General features: G+C 42.5%; 1 protein-coding gene across 2 annotated transcripts in view; it reads left to right on the forward strand.

Moving 5' to 3' along the window:
• arglu1b (arginine and glutamate rich 1b) overlaps positions 1 to 5,738 on the forward strand; it is a 60,443-nt gene extending 54,705 nt beyond the window's left edge. Inside the window, exon 4 of one of the 2 annotated variants that reach the window (XR_005463287.1) lies at positions 4,845 to 4,884. Coding sequence is in view for 1 of the 2 variants with exons in the window: in XM_038819066.1 (XP_038674994.1) it covers positions 4,845 to 5,012 (168 nt within the window). In the remaining variant the exon portion in view is untranslated. Of the gene's footprint in view, positions 1 to 4,844 lie in introns of both variants that reach the window. The other variant, XM_038819066.1, reaches the window with a different exon arrangement.
• Positions 5,739 to 18,244: the final 12,506 nt, after the last annotated feature.

The raw sequence follows: 18,244 nt of genomic DNA on the forward strand, positions 1-18,244 counted from the left end.
CATTTCATTTCATATCTTCCACCATTCACCTTAAATGTATATCCCCTTGTAATGGTTTGTTCCACCCGGGAAAAAAGTCTCTGACTGTCTATCTATTCACCTGATCATCTTATAAACCTCTATCAAGTCGCCCCTCATCCTTCTCTGTTCTAATGAGAAAAGGCCTAGCACCCTCAACATTTCCTCATAAGACCAACTCTCCATTCCAGGCAACATCCTGGTAAATCTCCTTTGCACTTTTTCCAAAGCTTCCACATCCTTCCTAAATTGAGGCAACCAGAACTGCACACAGTACTCCAAATGTGACTTTACCAAGGTTTTTTACAGCTGCATCATCACCTCACGGCTCTTAAATTCAATCCCTCTGATAATGAACACTAGCACACCATAGGCCTTCTTCACAGCTCTATCCACTTGAGTGGAAACTTTCAAAGATCTATGAACATAGACCCCAAGATCTCTCTGCTGCTTCACATTGCCAAGAACCCTACCATTAACCCTGTATTCCACATTCATATTTCTCCTTCCAAAATGGACAACCTCACACTTTCCAGGGTTAAACTCCATCTGCCACTTCTCAGCCCAGCTCTGCATCCTATCTATGTCTCTCTGCAGCCGACAACAGCCCTCCTCACTATCCACAACTCCACCAATCTTCGTATCGTCTGCAAATTTACTGACCCACCCTTCAACTCTCTCATCCAAGTCATTAATGAAAATCACAAACAGCAGAGGACTCAGAACTGATCCCTGCGGTACGCCACTGGTAACTGGGCTCCAGGCTGAATATTTGCCATCCACCACCACTCTGACTTTGGTCGGACAGCCAGTTCGTTATCCAACTGGCCAAATCTCCCACTATCCCATGCCTCCTTACTTTCTGCATAAGCCTACCATGGGGAACCTTATCAAATGCCTTACTAAAATCCATGTACACTACATCTCCTGCTTTACCTTCATCCACATGCTTGGTCACCTCCTCAAAGAATTCAATAAGACTTGTAAGGCAAGACCTACCCCTCACAAATCCGTGCTGACTATCCCTAATCAAGCAGTGTCTTTCCAGATGCTCAGAAATCCTATCCCTCACTACCCTTTCCATTATTTTGCCTACCACCGAAGTAAGACTAACTGGCCTGTAATTCCCAGGGTTATCTCTATTCCCTTTTTTGAACAGGGGCACGACATTCGCCACTCTCCAATCCCCTGGTACCACCCCTGTTGACAATGAGGACGAAAAGATAATTGCCAACGGCTCTGCAATTTCATCTCTTCCCATAGAATCCTTGGATATATCCCATCAGGCCCGGGGGACTTGTCTGTCCTCAAATTTTTCAAAATGCCCAACACATCTTCCTTCCTAACAAGTATCTCCTCGAGCTTACCAGTCTGTTTCACACTGTCCTCTCCAACAATATGGCCCCTCTCATTTGTAAATACTGCAGAAAAGTACTCGTTCAAGACCTCTCCTATCTCTTCAGACTCAATACACAATCTCCCGCTACTGTCCTTGATCGGACCTACCCTCGCTCTAGACATTCGCATATTTCTCACATGGTAAAAGGCCTTGGGGGTTTTCCTTGATCCTACCCGCCAAAGATTTTTCATGCCCTCTCTTAGCTCTCCTAATGCCTTTCTTCAGTTCCCTCCTGGCTATCTTGTATCCCTCCAGCGCCCTGTCTGAACCTTGTTTCCTCAGCCTTACATAAGTCTCCTTCCTCTTAACAAGACATTCAACCTCTCTTGTCAACCATGGTTCCCTCACTCGACCATCTCTTCCCTGCCTGACAGGGACATACATATCAAGGACACGTAGTATCTGTTCCTTGAACAAGTTCCACATTTCACTTGTGTCCTTCCCTGACAGCCTATGTTCCCAACTTATGCACTTCAGTTCTTGTCTGACAACATCGTATTTACCCTTCACCCAATTGTAAACTATGCCCTGTTGCACGCACCTATCCCTCTCCATTACTAAAGTGAAAGTCACAGAATTGTGGTCACTATCTCCAAAATGCTCCCCCCGCTAACAAATCACTTGCCCAGGTTCATTACCAAGTACCAAATCCAACATGGCCTCCCCTCTGGTCGGACAATCTACATACTGTGTTAGAAAAGCTTCCTGGACACACTGCACAAACACCACCCCATCCAAACTATTTGATCTAAAGAGTTTCCACTCAATGTTTGGGAAGTTGAAGTCACCCATGACTACTACCCTGTGACTTCTGCACCGTTCCAAAATATGTTTCCCAATCTGTTTTTCCACATCTCTGCTGCTATTGGGGGGCCTATAGAAAACACCCAACAAGGTGACTGCTCCTTTCCGATTTCTGACTTCAACCCATACTACCTCAGTAGGCAGATCCTCCTCGAGCTACCTTTCTGCAGCTGTTATACTATCTCTAATTAACAGTGCCAACCCTCCCCCCCCCCCCCCCCCCCCCCCCCTTTACCACCCTCCCTAATCTTATTGAAACATCTATAACCAGGGACCTCCAACAACCATTTCTGCCCCTCTTCTATCCAAGTTTCCGTGATGGCCACCACATCGTAGTCCCAAGTACCAATCCATGCCTTAAGTTCACCCCCCTTATTCCTGATGCTTCTTGCGTTGAAGTATACACACTTCAACCCATCTCCGTGTCTGCAAGTACTCTCCTTTGTCAGTGTTCCCTTCCCCACTGCCTCACTACACGCTTTGGAGTCCTGAATATCGGCTACCTTATTTGCTGGACTACAAACCCGGTTCCCATTCCCCTGCCAAATTAGTTTAAACCCTCCTGAAGAGTACTAGAAAACCTCCCTCCCAGGATATTGGTGCCCCTCTGGTTCAGATGCAACCCGTCCTGCTTGCACAGGTCCCACCTTCCCCAGAATGCGCTCCAATTATCCAAATACCTGAAGCCGTCCTACACCATTCCTGCAGCCACGTGTTCAACTGCACTCTCTCCCTATTCCTAGCCTCGCTATCACGTGGCACCGGCAACAAACCAGAGATGACAACTCTGTCTGTCCTGGCTTTTAACTTCCAGCCTAACTCCCTAAACTCGTTTATTACCTCCACACCCCTTTTCCTACCTACGTCGTTGGTACCAATGTGCACTACGACTTCTGGCTGCTCACCCTCCCCCTTCAGGATCCTAAAGACACGATCCGAGACATCCCTGGCACCCGGGAGGCAGCATACCTTCCGGGAGTCTCACTCGTGACCACAGAATCTCCTATCTATTCCCCTAACCATTGAATCTCCTATTACTATTGCTTTTCTATTCTCCCCCCTTCCCTTCTGAGCCCTAGAGCGAGACTCAGTGCCAGAGACCTGGCCGCTAGGGCCTTCATGCCCCCCACAACAGCATCCAAAACGGTATACTTGTTTTGAAGGGGAACGGCCACGAGGGATCCCTGCACTGCCTGCCTGTTTGTTTTCTTTCCCCTGACTGTAACCCAGCTACTCTTGTCCTGTACCTTGGGTGTGGTTACCTCCCTGTAACAGGAGGAGCATGCAACTGCCCTAGCCTCCATTCCCTCTTACCTTACAGAATATAGCTGCCCTGTGGACCAACTGGACCTCCGCCCTCTGACTCTGCTCCCAGTCAGCTGCACTCTCTGTAAACTCCTGGCTCCCTTCTCGCTCTTTGCGGAAATGAAATGAAAGGAGCACCGTGCTCCCTCCTCACCTAACTCCCTCAGTCACCAAACTCTCACTATAGCACTCAAATGCACCACATTCAGCACTCAGTGCAAACAAAGTTTGCAATGTAGCTGGATCACTTTTATACTGTGACTCTAGCCTCTGAAAACTGGACTAATCCAATTAACTAATTAACAAGCTCCAGCTGCAAGTACCTACAAGTAGAACCTTTGTTTAAAGCTGATTGAAAATTCACCTTCTTCTAAACCAAGCAGCAACTTTTAAGTTAATTAACTAAATAAAAGAAAGACTAGGGATGAGATTCTCTGCAAATGCGGAGAATCGTAAAGGCTACCGTGGGACAGGCCGTGACCCACGGCAACCTTCACGCCCACTTCAGGGGCCGATTCTCTCTCCCCACCCCCCCCCCCCCCCCGCCCGGGCGGGGCTAGGAGCGCGGCCCCGTGCGTCACGGCCTTGATGATGGTCGTCAAGGCTGCATGTCAAGCGTCACGCCGGCTGACGCGGCCGATGACGTCAGCCGCGCATGCGCAGGTTGGAAAACGCCAACCCGCGCATGCGCAGTTGGCGTCTTTTCCCTCAGCCGCCCCGCAAGACGTGGTGGCTTGATCTTGCGGGGCGGCGGAGGGAAAAGAGACCGTGGTACTGCCGTGCAAATTGGGCCCCCAGATGCCCCAAACGGGCATCTGGCGCCTGTTTCACAACGGTAGCGAGCAGGTGTGTTTGCTGCCGTGTTGAAACGGGCGTGAAGGCCTGGCCCATTGGCCTCGGGGAATCGCCACTCGCCGTAAAAAACGGCGAGCGCCAATTCGTGGCATGGGTGGGGGGGGGGGGGGGGGGGGGTGAGAATAGCGGGAGGGCGTGAAAAATGTCGGGAGGCCCTCCCGCTACTCTCCCACCCGGCGTGTGGGGGCGGAGAATCGTGCCCTAGACTTTAGATAAAAATGAACCCATATACCCCCTCAGTCACCAAACTCTCACTACAGCACTCAGATGCACCAAATTCAGCATTCAGTGCTGATTTACTCCGAATTGTTTATTTAAATATATACTATAGAATTGACGGAGTTTCAGAATGGTTGTGTCTGAACTACCATTTTGAACCAATCACTAAGTCGGATAAATTATTTTCTGTAAAGGAAATACTGTTGATTTTCTATGAAATTACCTTTTAATTTGTAATTTACAGGCTGAGGAGCAATTGAAAATTGTTGAAGAGCAAAGAAAAATCCATGAAGAAAGGATGAAGCTTGAGCAAGAAAGACAGCGTCAACAAAAGGAAGAACAAAAACTGATCCTGGGCAAGGGGAAGTCCAGGCCAAAGCTGTCCTTCTCACTGAAAAGCTCTGTTGGATAACTTTGTGCTTGTGTTCTTTTTTTAACCTTGTAGCTTCATGTTGAAGTGTTTTTGGAAAAGACAAAGTTCGAATGATCAGATGTGGGCTGTGCTCTACAACATTTCTTAGCAGAATGAGAAATGTGATTTTAAAACTGAAATTCAAACATCCTGTTTATCAGTACAATGGAACCCTGTATAGAGCATCTCTGATTTGCAGATGTAAAATGTTCTCAAGCAGAAATCATCCTCATGAGTTTTCTCCACAAATTGGCTGTAGTAGATTGGGACTTTGAAAGATTAAGGGGATCTTCACAGAGATGATCTAAAGATGGGTTCCGCTGTAGTTAACTTAGCAAACCCAATGTGATGTAAATGTTAAGTAGTATTGGGATGATGTAGTAATATCAACTGTAAATGAAGCAAATTAGCAATGGTGCCCATTTTAAACACATTTGATCTGTAATCAAAATTGATAGCCCAACAAAACCTGAATTAACTGTGGAGTCTGTCTGTGGTGTGTTAACAAATACAATGCTATTGTCAGTAGAATGGCTCCTGACATTCACAGGTAAGGAAAATCACCACATTTCTGGGGGCAAGGAGAATTATTGTCTGGACCTGCAGTACATATACCTCTTCATGTTCTGATTTGTTTTCATCATTTAGCAAAGTTAGCCTGCTTTTTCCCCATATTGTAAATGTACAAACTACACAAATAAAATAAGATTTTAAATGCACTGTGAAGCCAGTATAATTGTTTCTAATCTTTTGTTTGAAAAACTTTGCAATACAGATTGCAATTGCTGATCATGTTGTATAGTTGACTGTGTGAGATTGTATGCATGCAAGATACTGGGTAGATATTGTATGCATTTATACAATACATTTAGCAAGTGCACATTAAGACCAAGTAATAAGATGTTTCAACGTCAGAATTTATGGCTGCTTTTACCCGATGGTACAACATTATTGCTGTGGAAAGACGACGTCAGCCCATAAAGGCCGATAATGATATTGCTGACCCAGAGTTCTGCTGTACATTGTGACACTTTACATTCATGATGGTGTCAGTTCTGTGCGTTTTACACTTTACACTTCATCGGGTTTGGTTGAAAACCTGAGTCTCTGAGCTTGCATACCTCTTGTGCGCTACACCTGTGAACTTCGCGATAAGAAAATGCATGTTAGGAGATCACCCATGTTACTAATTTGCAATTAAAACCTAATCGTGTTTAATACCATCAGTCATTTCTGTTAACTGTCTTGAGAGTCTTAATTTGCTTAATGCCCTGTATCTATTTGTATAATTGCATGCCCCAAGCATCCCTTTGTGATTTGTGTCAGTGTTGTGTCTTCCACAGATGTATTTCTTCAATCCCCTTGAAGCTGGAATGATTGAACATTTTGATAATGCAGAGATTAAGCTATTTCGTTTTAGTTATAGGAGCTGGAGTGGGCCTTTTGGCCCTTGAAGCCTGCTCCACCATTCAACAAGATCATTGCTGATCTTGAACCTCAGCTACACGTTTTCATTTGAACCCTTAATTCCTTAGTAACCAAAATTCTATGTAATGAATAGGTTCTGTGACTGAACAACCAAAGCTCTTCAGGTAGAGAATTCCAGAGATTCACAATACTTTGAAGACATTTCTCCTTCGTTCTGGATTCTCAAGTCAGGAGAAACATTTTCTCGACGACTTATTTTCTGGATCCATAATTGTTTCACCTCATGATGTGTTTTTCTCATGCCATTGGTGAGATTGGCATGGGGATGGAAATCAAGATATAGTATTAGAAAGGAGCAGCAACATGCACAATGGATTGAGAGAACACCAGAGTAACAAATGGTAAGTAGGTGGAGTCAGTCTAAGGTAAATACAGTAAGATCTATTTCCGGTTTATAAAGCATGGTAAGTAAAGTTGAGCTGCAGGTGCAAATGCCTACATCGGAATACGGTGGTGTATTAATGGAGACCTTGCTCATGAAGGGACAGGGCTGGGTATCAAGATATTCTTGGATGCAAGATGTTCAGGAAAGATAAGGAAAGAAAGGAAGAGGATAGAAGTACTGATTAAGTACAGTGTTGAAAAGAGTGGATGTCCTGATATAACTTGGTTGAAATTAAGGACATTAAAGCTGCCATTACACGACTGGGTGTATTCTATAGGCACTTACCAGTGTAAAAATACAGAGGAGCCAATTTGCAGAGTAATTTGAGATGTGTACCAACTGTAGAGTATTGATTGGGGGACTTTTGTTATCCTAGTGCAGATTGGGATAGTGTAAAGAGCAGAGGGATAAAGGTTTCTGAATTGTGTTCAAAAGAAGTTTCTTGATCCACATGTTCCTGGTCTGTCTACATCCTGGGGGTCATCATTGATCAGAAACTGGACTCACCAAATGAATACTGTGGCTACAAGAGCAGGACAGAGGCTAGGAATCATGTGGCAAGTAACCTCCTGACTCCCCAAAACCTGCCCGCAACCTACAAGGCACTTTCCTGAATGAGCTCCTTCAACACTCCAGAAACTTGACATTAGGATACAGCAGCCTGCTGGATTGGTAACTTTTCCACAAACAATCAGGAACTCACCAAGGCTTCTTAGATAGCACCTTCCGTTCCCAGGACCACTACAATCGAAAAGGACAAGAGCAGACACATGGGAGTGCCACCACCTGGAAGTTCCCCTCAAAAAAAGCCATTCACCATCCTGACTTGGAAATCTTTCACTGTTGCTTGGTCAAAATCCTGGAACTCGCTCCCTTAACAGCACTGTGGGTGTACCCATACCACATGGACTGCAGCAGTTTAGGAAGGCAGTTCACCACCACCTTAGGGACAATTAGGGAGGGGCAATAAGCCCGCGTCCCATGAATGAGTAAAAAAATGAAAAAGGAAGGATCAGGATTCTGGGGAATGAGATGAGTCGGATGAATCGTGTCAGTAGGGGGACATTTAGGTAACAATGATCTTTGTATCGTATGGTTTAGGCTAGCAATGGAAAAGGACTCGAAGCAACCAAGAGTAAAAATACTTAAATGAGGGAGAACCAATTTCATTTAGCTTTGAATAAGTGTGGAGACCTCCATAGGTACAACCAATTCACAGATGACGATGTATGGGCTGTTTGGGTCTTTAAGCACAAGACAGTGGTTCCATGAGCTTCTGAATCAGTTTCTATGATGTTTACTAGATTGATACCTGGATGAATCGGGTTATTTTCTGAGGAAGTGTTGGACAGATGGGCTTCATTTCACTGGAGTTTAGAAGAGTGAGGGGTGACTTGATTGAAGTATGTAAGATTCTCAACCGTGTTGATAATGTGGATACAGAAATTATGTTTCCTCTTGTGGGTGAGTCCAGAACTAGGAGGTACTGTTTTAAAATTAGGTGATGACCTTTCAGGACAAAAATGAGGATTTCTTCCTCTGACGATTGTGCAATTTTGAGGCCATTGAATATCTTTACGGTGGTGGTCGATGGATTCTTGTTAGGGAGGAGAATCAAAGGTTAACGGGTACCCGGGAATGTGGGATTAGATAGAGAAATACAGCACAGAACAGGCCCTTCGGCCCACGATGTTGCGCCGAACTTTTGGCCTAGGTTAATCATAGAATTTTGGACAATTTTTCATGGCCAATCCACCCAACCTGCACATCTTTGTACTGTGGGAGGAAACCGGAGTACCCGGAGGAAACCCACGCAGTCACGGGGAGGATGTGCAGACTCCACACATACAGCGACCCAAGTCGAAATCGAACTTGGGACCCTGGAGCTGTGAAGCAATTGTGCTATCCACAATGCTACCGTGCTGCCCTTAAGTAGTTAACCTACACTCCATTATTCTACCCTAATCCATGTACCTAGCCAATAGCCGCTTGAAGGTCCCTAACTTTTCCGACTCAACTACTACCACAGGCAGTGCATTCCATGCCCCCACTACTCTCTGGGTAAAGAACCTACCTCTGACATCCCCTCTATATCATCCACCATTTATCTTAAATTTATGTCCCCTTGTAATGGTGTGTTCCACCTGGGGAAAAAGTCTCTGACTGTCTATCTATTCCCCTAATGATCTTATAAACCTCTATCAAGTCGCCGCTCATCCTTCTCCGTTCTTATGAGAAAAGGCCTAGCACCCTCAACCTTTCCTCGTATGACCTACTCTCCATTCCAGGCAACATCCTGGTAAATCTCCTTTGCACCTTTTCCAAAGCTTCCACATCCTAAAATGAGGTGACCAGAACTGCACACAATACTCCAAATGTAGCCTGACCAAGGTTTTGTACAGCTGCATCATCACCTCACGGCTCTTAAATTCAATCCCTCTGCTAATGAACGCTAGCACACCATAGGCCTTCTTCACAGCTCTATCCACTTGAGTGGCAACTTTCAAAGATCTATGAACATAGACCCCAAGATCTCTCTGCTCCTCCACATTGCCAAGAACCCTACCATTAACCCTGTATTCTGCAGTCATATTTGTCCTTCCAAAATGGACAACCTCACACTTGTCAGGGTTAAACTCCATCTGCCACTTCTCAGCCCAGCTCTGCATTCTATCTATGTCTCTTTGAAGCCGACAACAGCCCTCCTCACTATCCACAACTCCACCAATCTTCGTATCATCTGCAAATTTACTGACCCACCCTTCAACTCCCTCATCCAAGTCGTTAATGAAAATCACAAACAGCAGAGGACTCAGAACTGATCCCTGCGGTACGCCACTGATAACTGGGCTCCAGGCTGAATATTTGCCATCCACCACCACTCTGTCTTCTATCGGTTAGCCAGTTTGTTATCCAACTGGCCAAATTTCCCACTATCCCATGCCTCCTTACTTTCTGCATAAGCCTACCATGGGGAACCTTATCAAATGCCTTACTAAAATCCATGTACACTACATCCACTGCTTTACCTTCATCCACATGCTTGGTCACCTCCTCAAAGAAGTCAATAAGACTTGTAAGGCAAGACCTACCCCTCACAAATCCATGCTGACTATCCCTAATCAAGCAATGCCTTTCCAGACGCTCAGAAATCCTATCCCTCAGTACCCTTTCCATTACTTTGCCTACCACCGAAGTAAGACTAACTGGCCTGTAATTCCCAGGGTTATCTCTATTCCCTTTTTTGAACAGGGGCACGACATTCGCCACTCTCCAATCCCCTGGTACCACCCCTGTTGACAATGAGGACGAAAAGATAATTGCCAACGGCTCTGCAATTTCATCTCTTCCCATAGAATCCTTGGATATATCCCATCAGGCCCGGGGGACTTGTCTATCCTCAAGTTTTTCAAAACGCGCAACACATGTTCCTTCCTGACAAGTATCTCCTCAAGCTTATCAGTCTGCTTCACACTGTCCTCTCCAACAATATGGCCCCTCTCGTTTGTAAATACTGAAGAAAGTATTAGAAACTCAAACGGACCAGCCATAATTTTATTGAATGGTAAAGCAGCCTTGAGGTGCCGAATGGACTACTCCCGTTTCATATGTTCATCTGTGAAATTCTGAACTCAACTGCAGTAGTTGTTCTCATGGTGGTCTTCATCTGATCACATATTTTCTTATGCTGCTTTGCTAATTTCTTCAATGTGCAATTTACTAATTGACTCCCATGGAATGGATGTATCTCTATGGGTGTTGCTACTGTAGGTGCGTGCAAGCTGCTATAAGGTGGATAGATTGTGTTTGTACTTTGGACTCAGCCATCATTTAAATGGATAAAGGACCAGAAAAACAATATATTTTAGACTTTTCCTGTTGTCATCCATTCAAACAACTCCGCAATGATTTTCTACATTCAAGATATATAAAGGTTAGTGCTGCTTTTTTCTGGCAAGACATTCATAATTGTTAGTCCTGCACTGTTGTGGGTGAGGAACTGAATGAATCAGTAAGCTGAGAAAGATAAACCAATGACAATGCCAGCCATGACCATGAGGTGGCCTCTAATCTTCCACTTAAATTCCAGGATCGCCAGAGTGTTATGTATAGGTTTCAGCTCACTTACTTGTCAGTATAATTGATAAACCTACAGTATTAAATTGCAAAATGGAATAAAACGGTGAGGTAAAAGCTGAAATAAGCAGAGCACCTGTCCCTATCTTGAGAGATGAAAACCACTTTGTTTTCACAGCTTTGTGAAATGGTCATTGAAGTGGGTTGAATTATAATTGTGTCTGACAGTGTTTGCTATCATCTGGAAAGGGTGAAAGAACGCATGCTTGAAAGAACTGGCAGTGCTCTGTGTCCAAACAATTATATGGCCACAATCTTTTAAGATTTTATAGCTTTTTTTTTTACCTGGTGACCTATTATAACTGGGAAGAAAGAAGTCTGCGGTAGACACAAATGTCATTCTGACAACACCAGCAATAGATCTGCTACTATTACAATCTCAAAAGCCAGGCCAAGACTCTTGACAGTTTTAAAGGTTTGGTCTGAATCATCATTCAAATGCCAACTGTTGCCAAGTGCCTTTCATTGGGGAATTCATCTGCAGCCTTTAGAACAAGAAGCATTCCAGCGAGTCCTGTGTTTGAACGAAGTTATCACACCAGGAGGCACTGGGCTTGACATCAGTTAAAACAACACCATGAAATCAACCATTTTGAAGGTTTGAAACCACCAAAAATGATATAACATCAGTGAACATCAAATTGAAAAGTTGCTTTGTTTCTGAATGTGAACCATTTTCTACAATACCCAGAAGAAAATGGTGTTGGATGTTTTATTGAGCCTGCATGAATTGAAGCCAATATACATTGTATAATTTTTCTATTAATAGGATCGAGCACATCCATAATAGATACATAGGTATGTGCAGGAAAAAAAATGCAGAGATATTTAAATTCACTATATGTCATACTTTACAGTCTAAACTGATAAAGTTTGATGCCTCAGTCAAACTATGTCAGATTACTGAGCCCTAATGTCACTTAATCCTGCTTTTTTTATTTATGTATGAAAATTAGACATATCGAGCAAACCAGAATCACTGAGTTATTTCTATAATACTTTGGGACTGAGGTGTAAATGTTTGTTCTGTGCCTCATAAAGAGGTCTGGACGCTTGTGTGACATGTTTATTTTGTTTTTATAAATTTAGAGTACCCAATTATTTACTTATTTATTTTTCCCAATTAAGGGGCAATTTGATGTGGCCAATCCACCAAACCTGCACACCTTTGGGTTGTGGGAGTGAAACCCATGCATTTATGGGGAGAATATGCAAACTCCACACGGACAGTGACCTAGGGCCGGGATTCGAACCCAGGTCCTCAGTGCCGCAATACCGGTGCTAACCACTGCGCCGCATGCCGCCCCGTGTGACGTGTTTATTAACAATTCATAGCTATATCCATCTCCAGGGTACAATCCATGCTGGCTTCAGCTCGACCCAGACTGTGTCAACTTTTCTGTGACTCCATCATACTGTGGGCTGTACTGTTTCCCTGGTCCCACATTTGCCCTTGCTATGTCGAGCAACTTAATACTACAAGTTGTATGTTTCCAAATTGCTTTTGGGATGAAAACCAAATATAAACTAATAATTTTGCCAATCTCAAAGATACTTAAACTTCAACTTCTTTGGTGTAATAGGATGGTAAGAATGTTTATATTCCAATTGAGAAAACATAGATTTAAACTAGAATTAAGAGAGAATTTTGTCATTTTGACACATTACAGTTTCTGATAATTATGTGTTGTACAAATTCGGAGGCCCTATATTCAAAAAAGCAGATCTTATTGTTTGTTTTGGAAAATAATGGTGATGAAAGACAATTAACACCATGCAGAAAATCTCAGTAAACATAGTAACCTTGCTATTTGAAACATGGAGAAGCATCCAACATTAATATAGGAGGGGAAACATACTGTTGAACTCTGCATTGAACTGTAATTGTGTTACTACATATGTATTATTTTCCAAATTTCAGCAATCCAAACTGAAGGCAGTTCCACTAATGACAATCACCCCACATATTTGCAACCAATATCAGAAAGAAATTAATAATGTCCTATTATTACAACTTTGAGAGAAAAGAGCCCTAAATCACTTAGATTTTTAAAATTACTGTTTCTTTAAATCAGCAATCAACATTGTGAACCATCTTTGAGGTGTGGATGACACTGGTAAAGCTGTCTTTGTCAGCAATCCCTATTTGCCCTTGGAACATTAAAATAAAAACAAAAAACAGTGGATGCTGGTGATCTGAAAGGAATACTGAAAGTGCTGGAAAATCTCTTGGTCTGGCAGCATCTGTCGAGAGAGAAAAATAATTATAAGTTTTGACTCTTCAAAGGAGATATATTTGAGTCACATTCTTTAATAACTATTGAAAACTACTGTGGAAGAGCATGTAATAGCACACGAACACCTTGTATTAATGTTATCCCTTTAATAAAATATACCATGGTCTTTCACAGGACCATTATAAAACAAAACTTATAATAATCTTTATTATTGTCACAAGTAGGCTTACATTAACACTGCAATGAAGTTCTGTGTAAAGTCCTTAGTCCCCACATTCTGGTGCCTGCTTGGGTACACAGAGGGAGAATTCATAATGTCCAATTCACCTAACCACATCTTTCGGGATGTGGGAGGAAACCCACGCAGTCACATGGAGAACATGCAGACTCCACATGGACAGTAACCCAAGCAAGAATCGAACCTGGGACCTAAGCGACTTGACACCGAGCCTTATTGGGAGATGTATGGGCAGAAGACTAAAAGCTTAAAGAGGTAAATTTTAAGAAGTGCCTTAAAGAATAAAAGCAAGGGAGAGTTGCAGAGAGGTTTAGGGAAGGAATCTCAGAGCTTCGGGCTCAGGCATGTAAAAGATTAACTGCTAATTACATAACAATTCTATGTCAATGTAGCAGATACACATATTTTCAAAAAACATTAAAACATGGGGGTACATTTGTTCCCATGGTGCAGCTTCAAGTAATGCTATACAGATTATGGGCAGACAGTGCCTTGGGTAGCTACATGCATAGGTTCCTTCAGCAATATCAAAGGAGTATTTCATATTGAAAATGCAGGTGGCAGCCTGAGATGTAGTATGCACCTATGATCAACATATATCTGCCTACCGCTGCTTAAAATGGTGCCATATGAACAGTGTACCCCAGTTCCTTTTCTACATTTTTATTATCAGGAAAGCTTGTCAGGCTTTGGGAGAACTCAGTCCAAACTATAATTTTACAACTTCCCTTCAGAGATGGAGATGAAAGATTCCATGGAACTTTTCCAAAAAACAGAAATGGGTTTTCCAGATTTGCACCAACAAGCAGATTATCTGGCAATTACCCCAGTGCTGTTTGAGAGACCTTGCAGTATGCAAATTGGCACCCATCTTTCTCTACATTACCACCCTGACTATACATCAAAAATTACTTTACCAGCTGTAAAGTACATCAGGATGTCCTGAGGTTTTGGAAGACACGATACAAATACAAGATCATCCTTCCCCCTCAACAGGTAATGAAGTTAAACAATCTGAGGTTGAAGAAAAATGGCCATTGTGCTGTCTTCCAGAGTCTGATATTATCATCAGCAGTGTCTATTGTCACATTCACTTCTATTCATTAGGACTGATCAGCATATGTTAGCATAAATAAAATGCCTCGTTGAGGTACAAGATTTAAATAGTGGCAGTTAACTTCTTGTGTCCCAAAATGCCAGTAGTTGGACTGACTTAACACTTGTTGGAAACCGCACCTCTCCGAAATGGGCAGAAAATAAAGGAATTTAATGTTGTGAATCTCCCTACAGGGCCACAATTCCCATTGGTTAGAAAATTACCTTGACTATGTTATTAGGATAACATAAATTCTGTTAATTAGTCTAATTTCATAAGACAGATTGGGTTAATTACAAAATGCTGTAACAAAGGATAAGGTTTTCTCTATTAAGGTTCAAGGGTATGTCTATTATGGCATGATAAAGGATAATAAAGTCAAAAATAAAGTTAATTAGGTTAATTTACATATAAATTCTACCTCTTTGTTATGCTTTCTCCTATAATTCAAAAACCATAAGATCCGGTTTTACGCTAAATTTTGAAGTTGTATTTGTTTTTCTTTAGGTAATATATCATTGAGTTGCACTAATTAGATTTAATTTACACATGCTGAGTTCTTCTATGGCTGAAAGAGCTAATCTGCAAAAGAATGAATGTCATGCTACTGTATCATAGAATCTCTATAGTGCAGAAGGAGGCCATTTGGCCCATCGAGTCTGCACCGTCCCTCTGAAAGAGCACCCTATTTAGGCCCACTCCCCCACAAACCCACCAAACCTTTGTACACTAAAGAGAAATTGAGCATGGTCAATCCACCTAACCTGCACATCTAGTGGGAGAAAACCCATGTAGACACAGGGAGAATGTGCAAATTCCCCACAGACAATTGGCCCAAGGCCAGAATTGAACCTGGGTCCTGGGTGCTGTCAGGCAGCAGTGCTAACCACTGTGCCATTTGTATTGTAAATGGCATCCACTTTTATAACAGTTGCAACCATAATCATGAGTTGTTAACATTAAATTTTGTTATCAGATTCTTTATCTCCCTCTACATCCTTGCCTTCTTGCTTCGACTAAGGGCTTTTCACAGTAACTTCATTGAAGCCTACTCGTGACAATAAGCGATTTTCATTTCATTTCATTTCATTAATGCTTGATAAAATCCTTTGACTTTAGGCTCAAAGTACATTGTTTCTGTGGGAACCGAGGCTGTCTAATTAGTGGAAATTGGGATTGCTGATCTATAAATATCTACATAATTTAAAGCCATACATCTAGCATGCATCCCTCACATCATCTTTCAATGATACAATGCATCAACATAATACTTTAAAGACCATTGTCCCTCAAAGGCATAGCAATCAGGGCAAAAATAAGTAATTGGTGAAAAGTAACTGATTTGTAAAATTATGAAACATCTGATTGACTAAATGTGAATGAATTTAAACGAATGAGGAGGAATGAGTAATTAGCAATAACAGTTTATGAAATTCCTTTTTATTTCAAAGCTACCATCTGTAAGCCAGAAGAAACAACAAATAATATAATTCAAGTAATTTCTTCAAAATTTTGAGCTGCTGTCTTTACACAGGTGACTTTATACAACTGGAAACATAAGAAAAATGAGAAAATTACACAATTCTGGAAAAAAATCTTTACACTTCCCCAGAAAGTTGCTTTTAATGTGAAAAATATCCATTATAAACTTCACACAAATAGATCTTATACACAAATTTGGCCTTTTTGATTAGTTTTGGTCTGGCGTGTCTTCACATCCAGTGAATGAAACATAAACAAAACAGGAGTTCAAATTCCTGCACCAAAACTATTTTGATATAACATTGCAACGGCTGAAGTACAGGCTGAAATAATCCAATCTCAAAACTGGTTGATTAATTCAGTTTAAGTATTCTTTTGTATAACTCCTTTCTGAATCAGAAGTGGGATTTTCAAAAATCTAGGAAATCCCAGATTATATAAAGAAATGAGCGGATTCAGATGAATTAGTCTGCTTGAGGGGTCATTCTGAAAAGAGCCAATCAGTTTGAAACACTTGAGACAGACATAAAAAATCTTTTTGAGTTTTCAAAATAGTGTAAATTTAACAGATTCTCATGGTGTATGAAACTACAGAGAAGGCCCTTCAGCCCATTGTGCCTGCACTGGTCAAATTCAAGGATAGGAATTTATTGTGCATTATTTTGACTATTTACAAGGAACCAGAGTTGCGAGCAAAGTTATTGCTCGTGGGATAAAAGGGACAGTAGCAACATGGGTGTAAAATTGGTTGAATGATAGTCGTGGTCAATGGATGTTTTTCAGACTGGAAGAAAGGTTGCAGTAGAGTGCCTCAGGGGGCGGTATTGGGGCTGTGCTGATGCACTTTAGAACATAGAACACACAGTGCAGAAAGAGGCCATTCGGCCCATTGAGTCTGCACCGACCCATTTAAACTCTCATATCCACCCTATCCACATAACCCAATAACCCCTCCTAACCATTTTTGGTCACTAAGGGCAATTTATCATGGCCAATCCACCTAAACTGCACGTCTTTGGACTGTGGGACAAAACCGGAGCACCCAGAGGAAATGCACGCAGACACAAGGAGAAAATGCAAACTCTGCACAGACTGACCCAGCGGGGAATCGAACCTGGGACCCTGGCGCTGTGAAGCCACAGTGCTATCCACTTGTGCTACTGTGCTGCCCAAATAATAGGCTTTATTTAGGAAGACAAAAAAGTTATTTATTAATAAGAACTATACAGCTGCACCTTGTTCCCTACATGTCTAAGAGAGGATTCCACCCCCTAGGGTGCTTACCCCCTCTCAGTCCCAGTTGGTCACACAAGCCATGTGACCTTTACTCTGCTGTGTTGCCCTTAACAATCACTGTATTCACCACAGGGATCATTGCTCTTCCTAATAAATGTTACTGATTTAAACCTTGGCGTACAGAGCACAATTTCAAAATCTGTGGATGATGTGAAACTTAGAAGCATTGGGAACTGTAAGATGGATAATATGGATCGTTAAAAGGCCATAGACAGTTGGTAGAGTGAGCAGACAAGTGTTAAATATAATTCAATGCAGAGAAATTATGCATTTTAGGTAAAAGATAATGGAGAGACAATATAAAATAAGGGTGTCATTCTAAAGGAATATAAAAGCAGAGGGACCTGGGTACATAAGTACATAACTAATTGAAGAATCGGTTGAGAGAGCAGTTAATAAAACATACAATAAGCAGGAGATAAAAGATGCAATTGGGAGGATGCAGTCGGGAAAGGTGGCAGGGATGGATGGGTTTCCGGTGGAATATTATAAAAAATTCAAAAATAAGCTGGTGCCACTGATGGTGGGGCTGTTTGAGGAGGCGATAGGGAAGGGGGAGTTACCACAAACATTGGGGCAGGCATTTCCCTGTTCCTTAAGAAAGACAAGGATCCAACGGAGCGTGGGTCATATTAGGGACAGCACGGTAGCCCAAGTGGATAGCACTATGGCTTTACAGCGCCAGGGTCCCAGGTTCGATTCCCCGCTGGGTCACTGCCTGTGCGGGGTCTGCACGTTCACCTCATGTCTTGGCTTCCTCCAGGTGCTCCATTTTCCTTCGACAGTCCAAAGATGTGCAGGTTAGGTGGATTGGCCATGATAAATTGCCCTTAGTGACCGAAAATGTTAGGAGGGGTTATTGGGTTACGGGGA

Source organism: Scyliorhinus canicula, chromosome 14, assembly GCF_902713615.1.
Source record: "Scyliorhinus canicula chromosome 14, sScyCan1.1, whole genome shotgun sequence".
Taxonomy (NCBI): domain Eukaryota; kingdom Metazoa; phylum Chordata; class Chondrichthyes; order Carcharhiniformes; family Scyliorhinidae; genus Scyliorhinus; species Scyliorhinus canicula.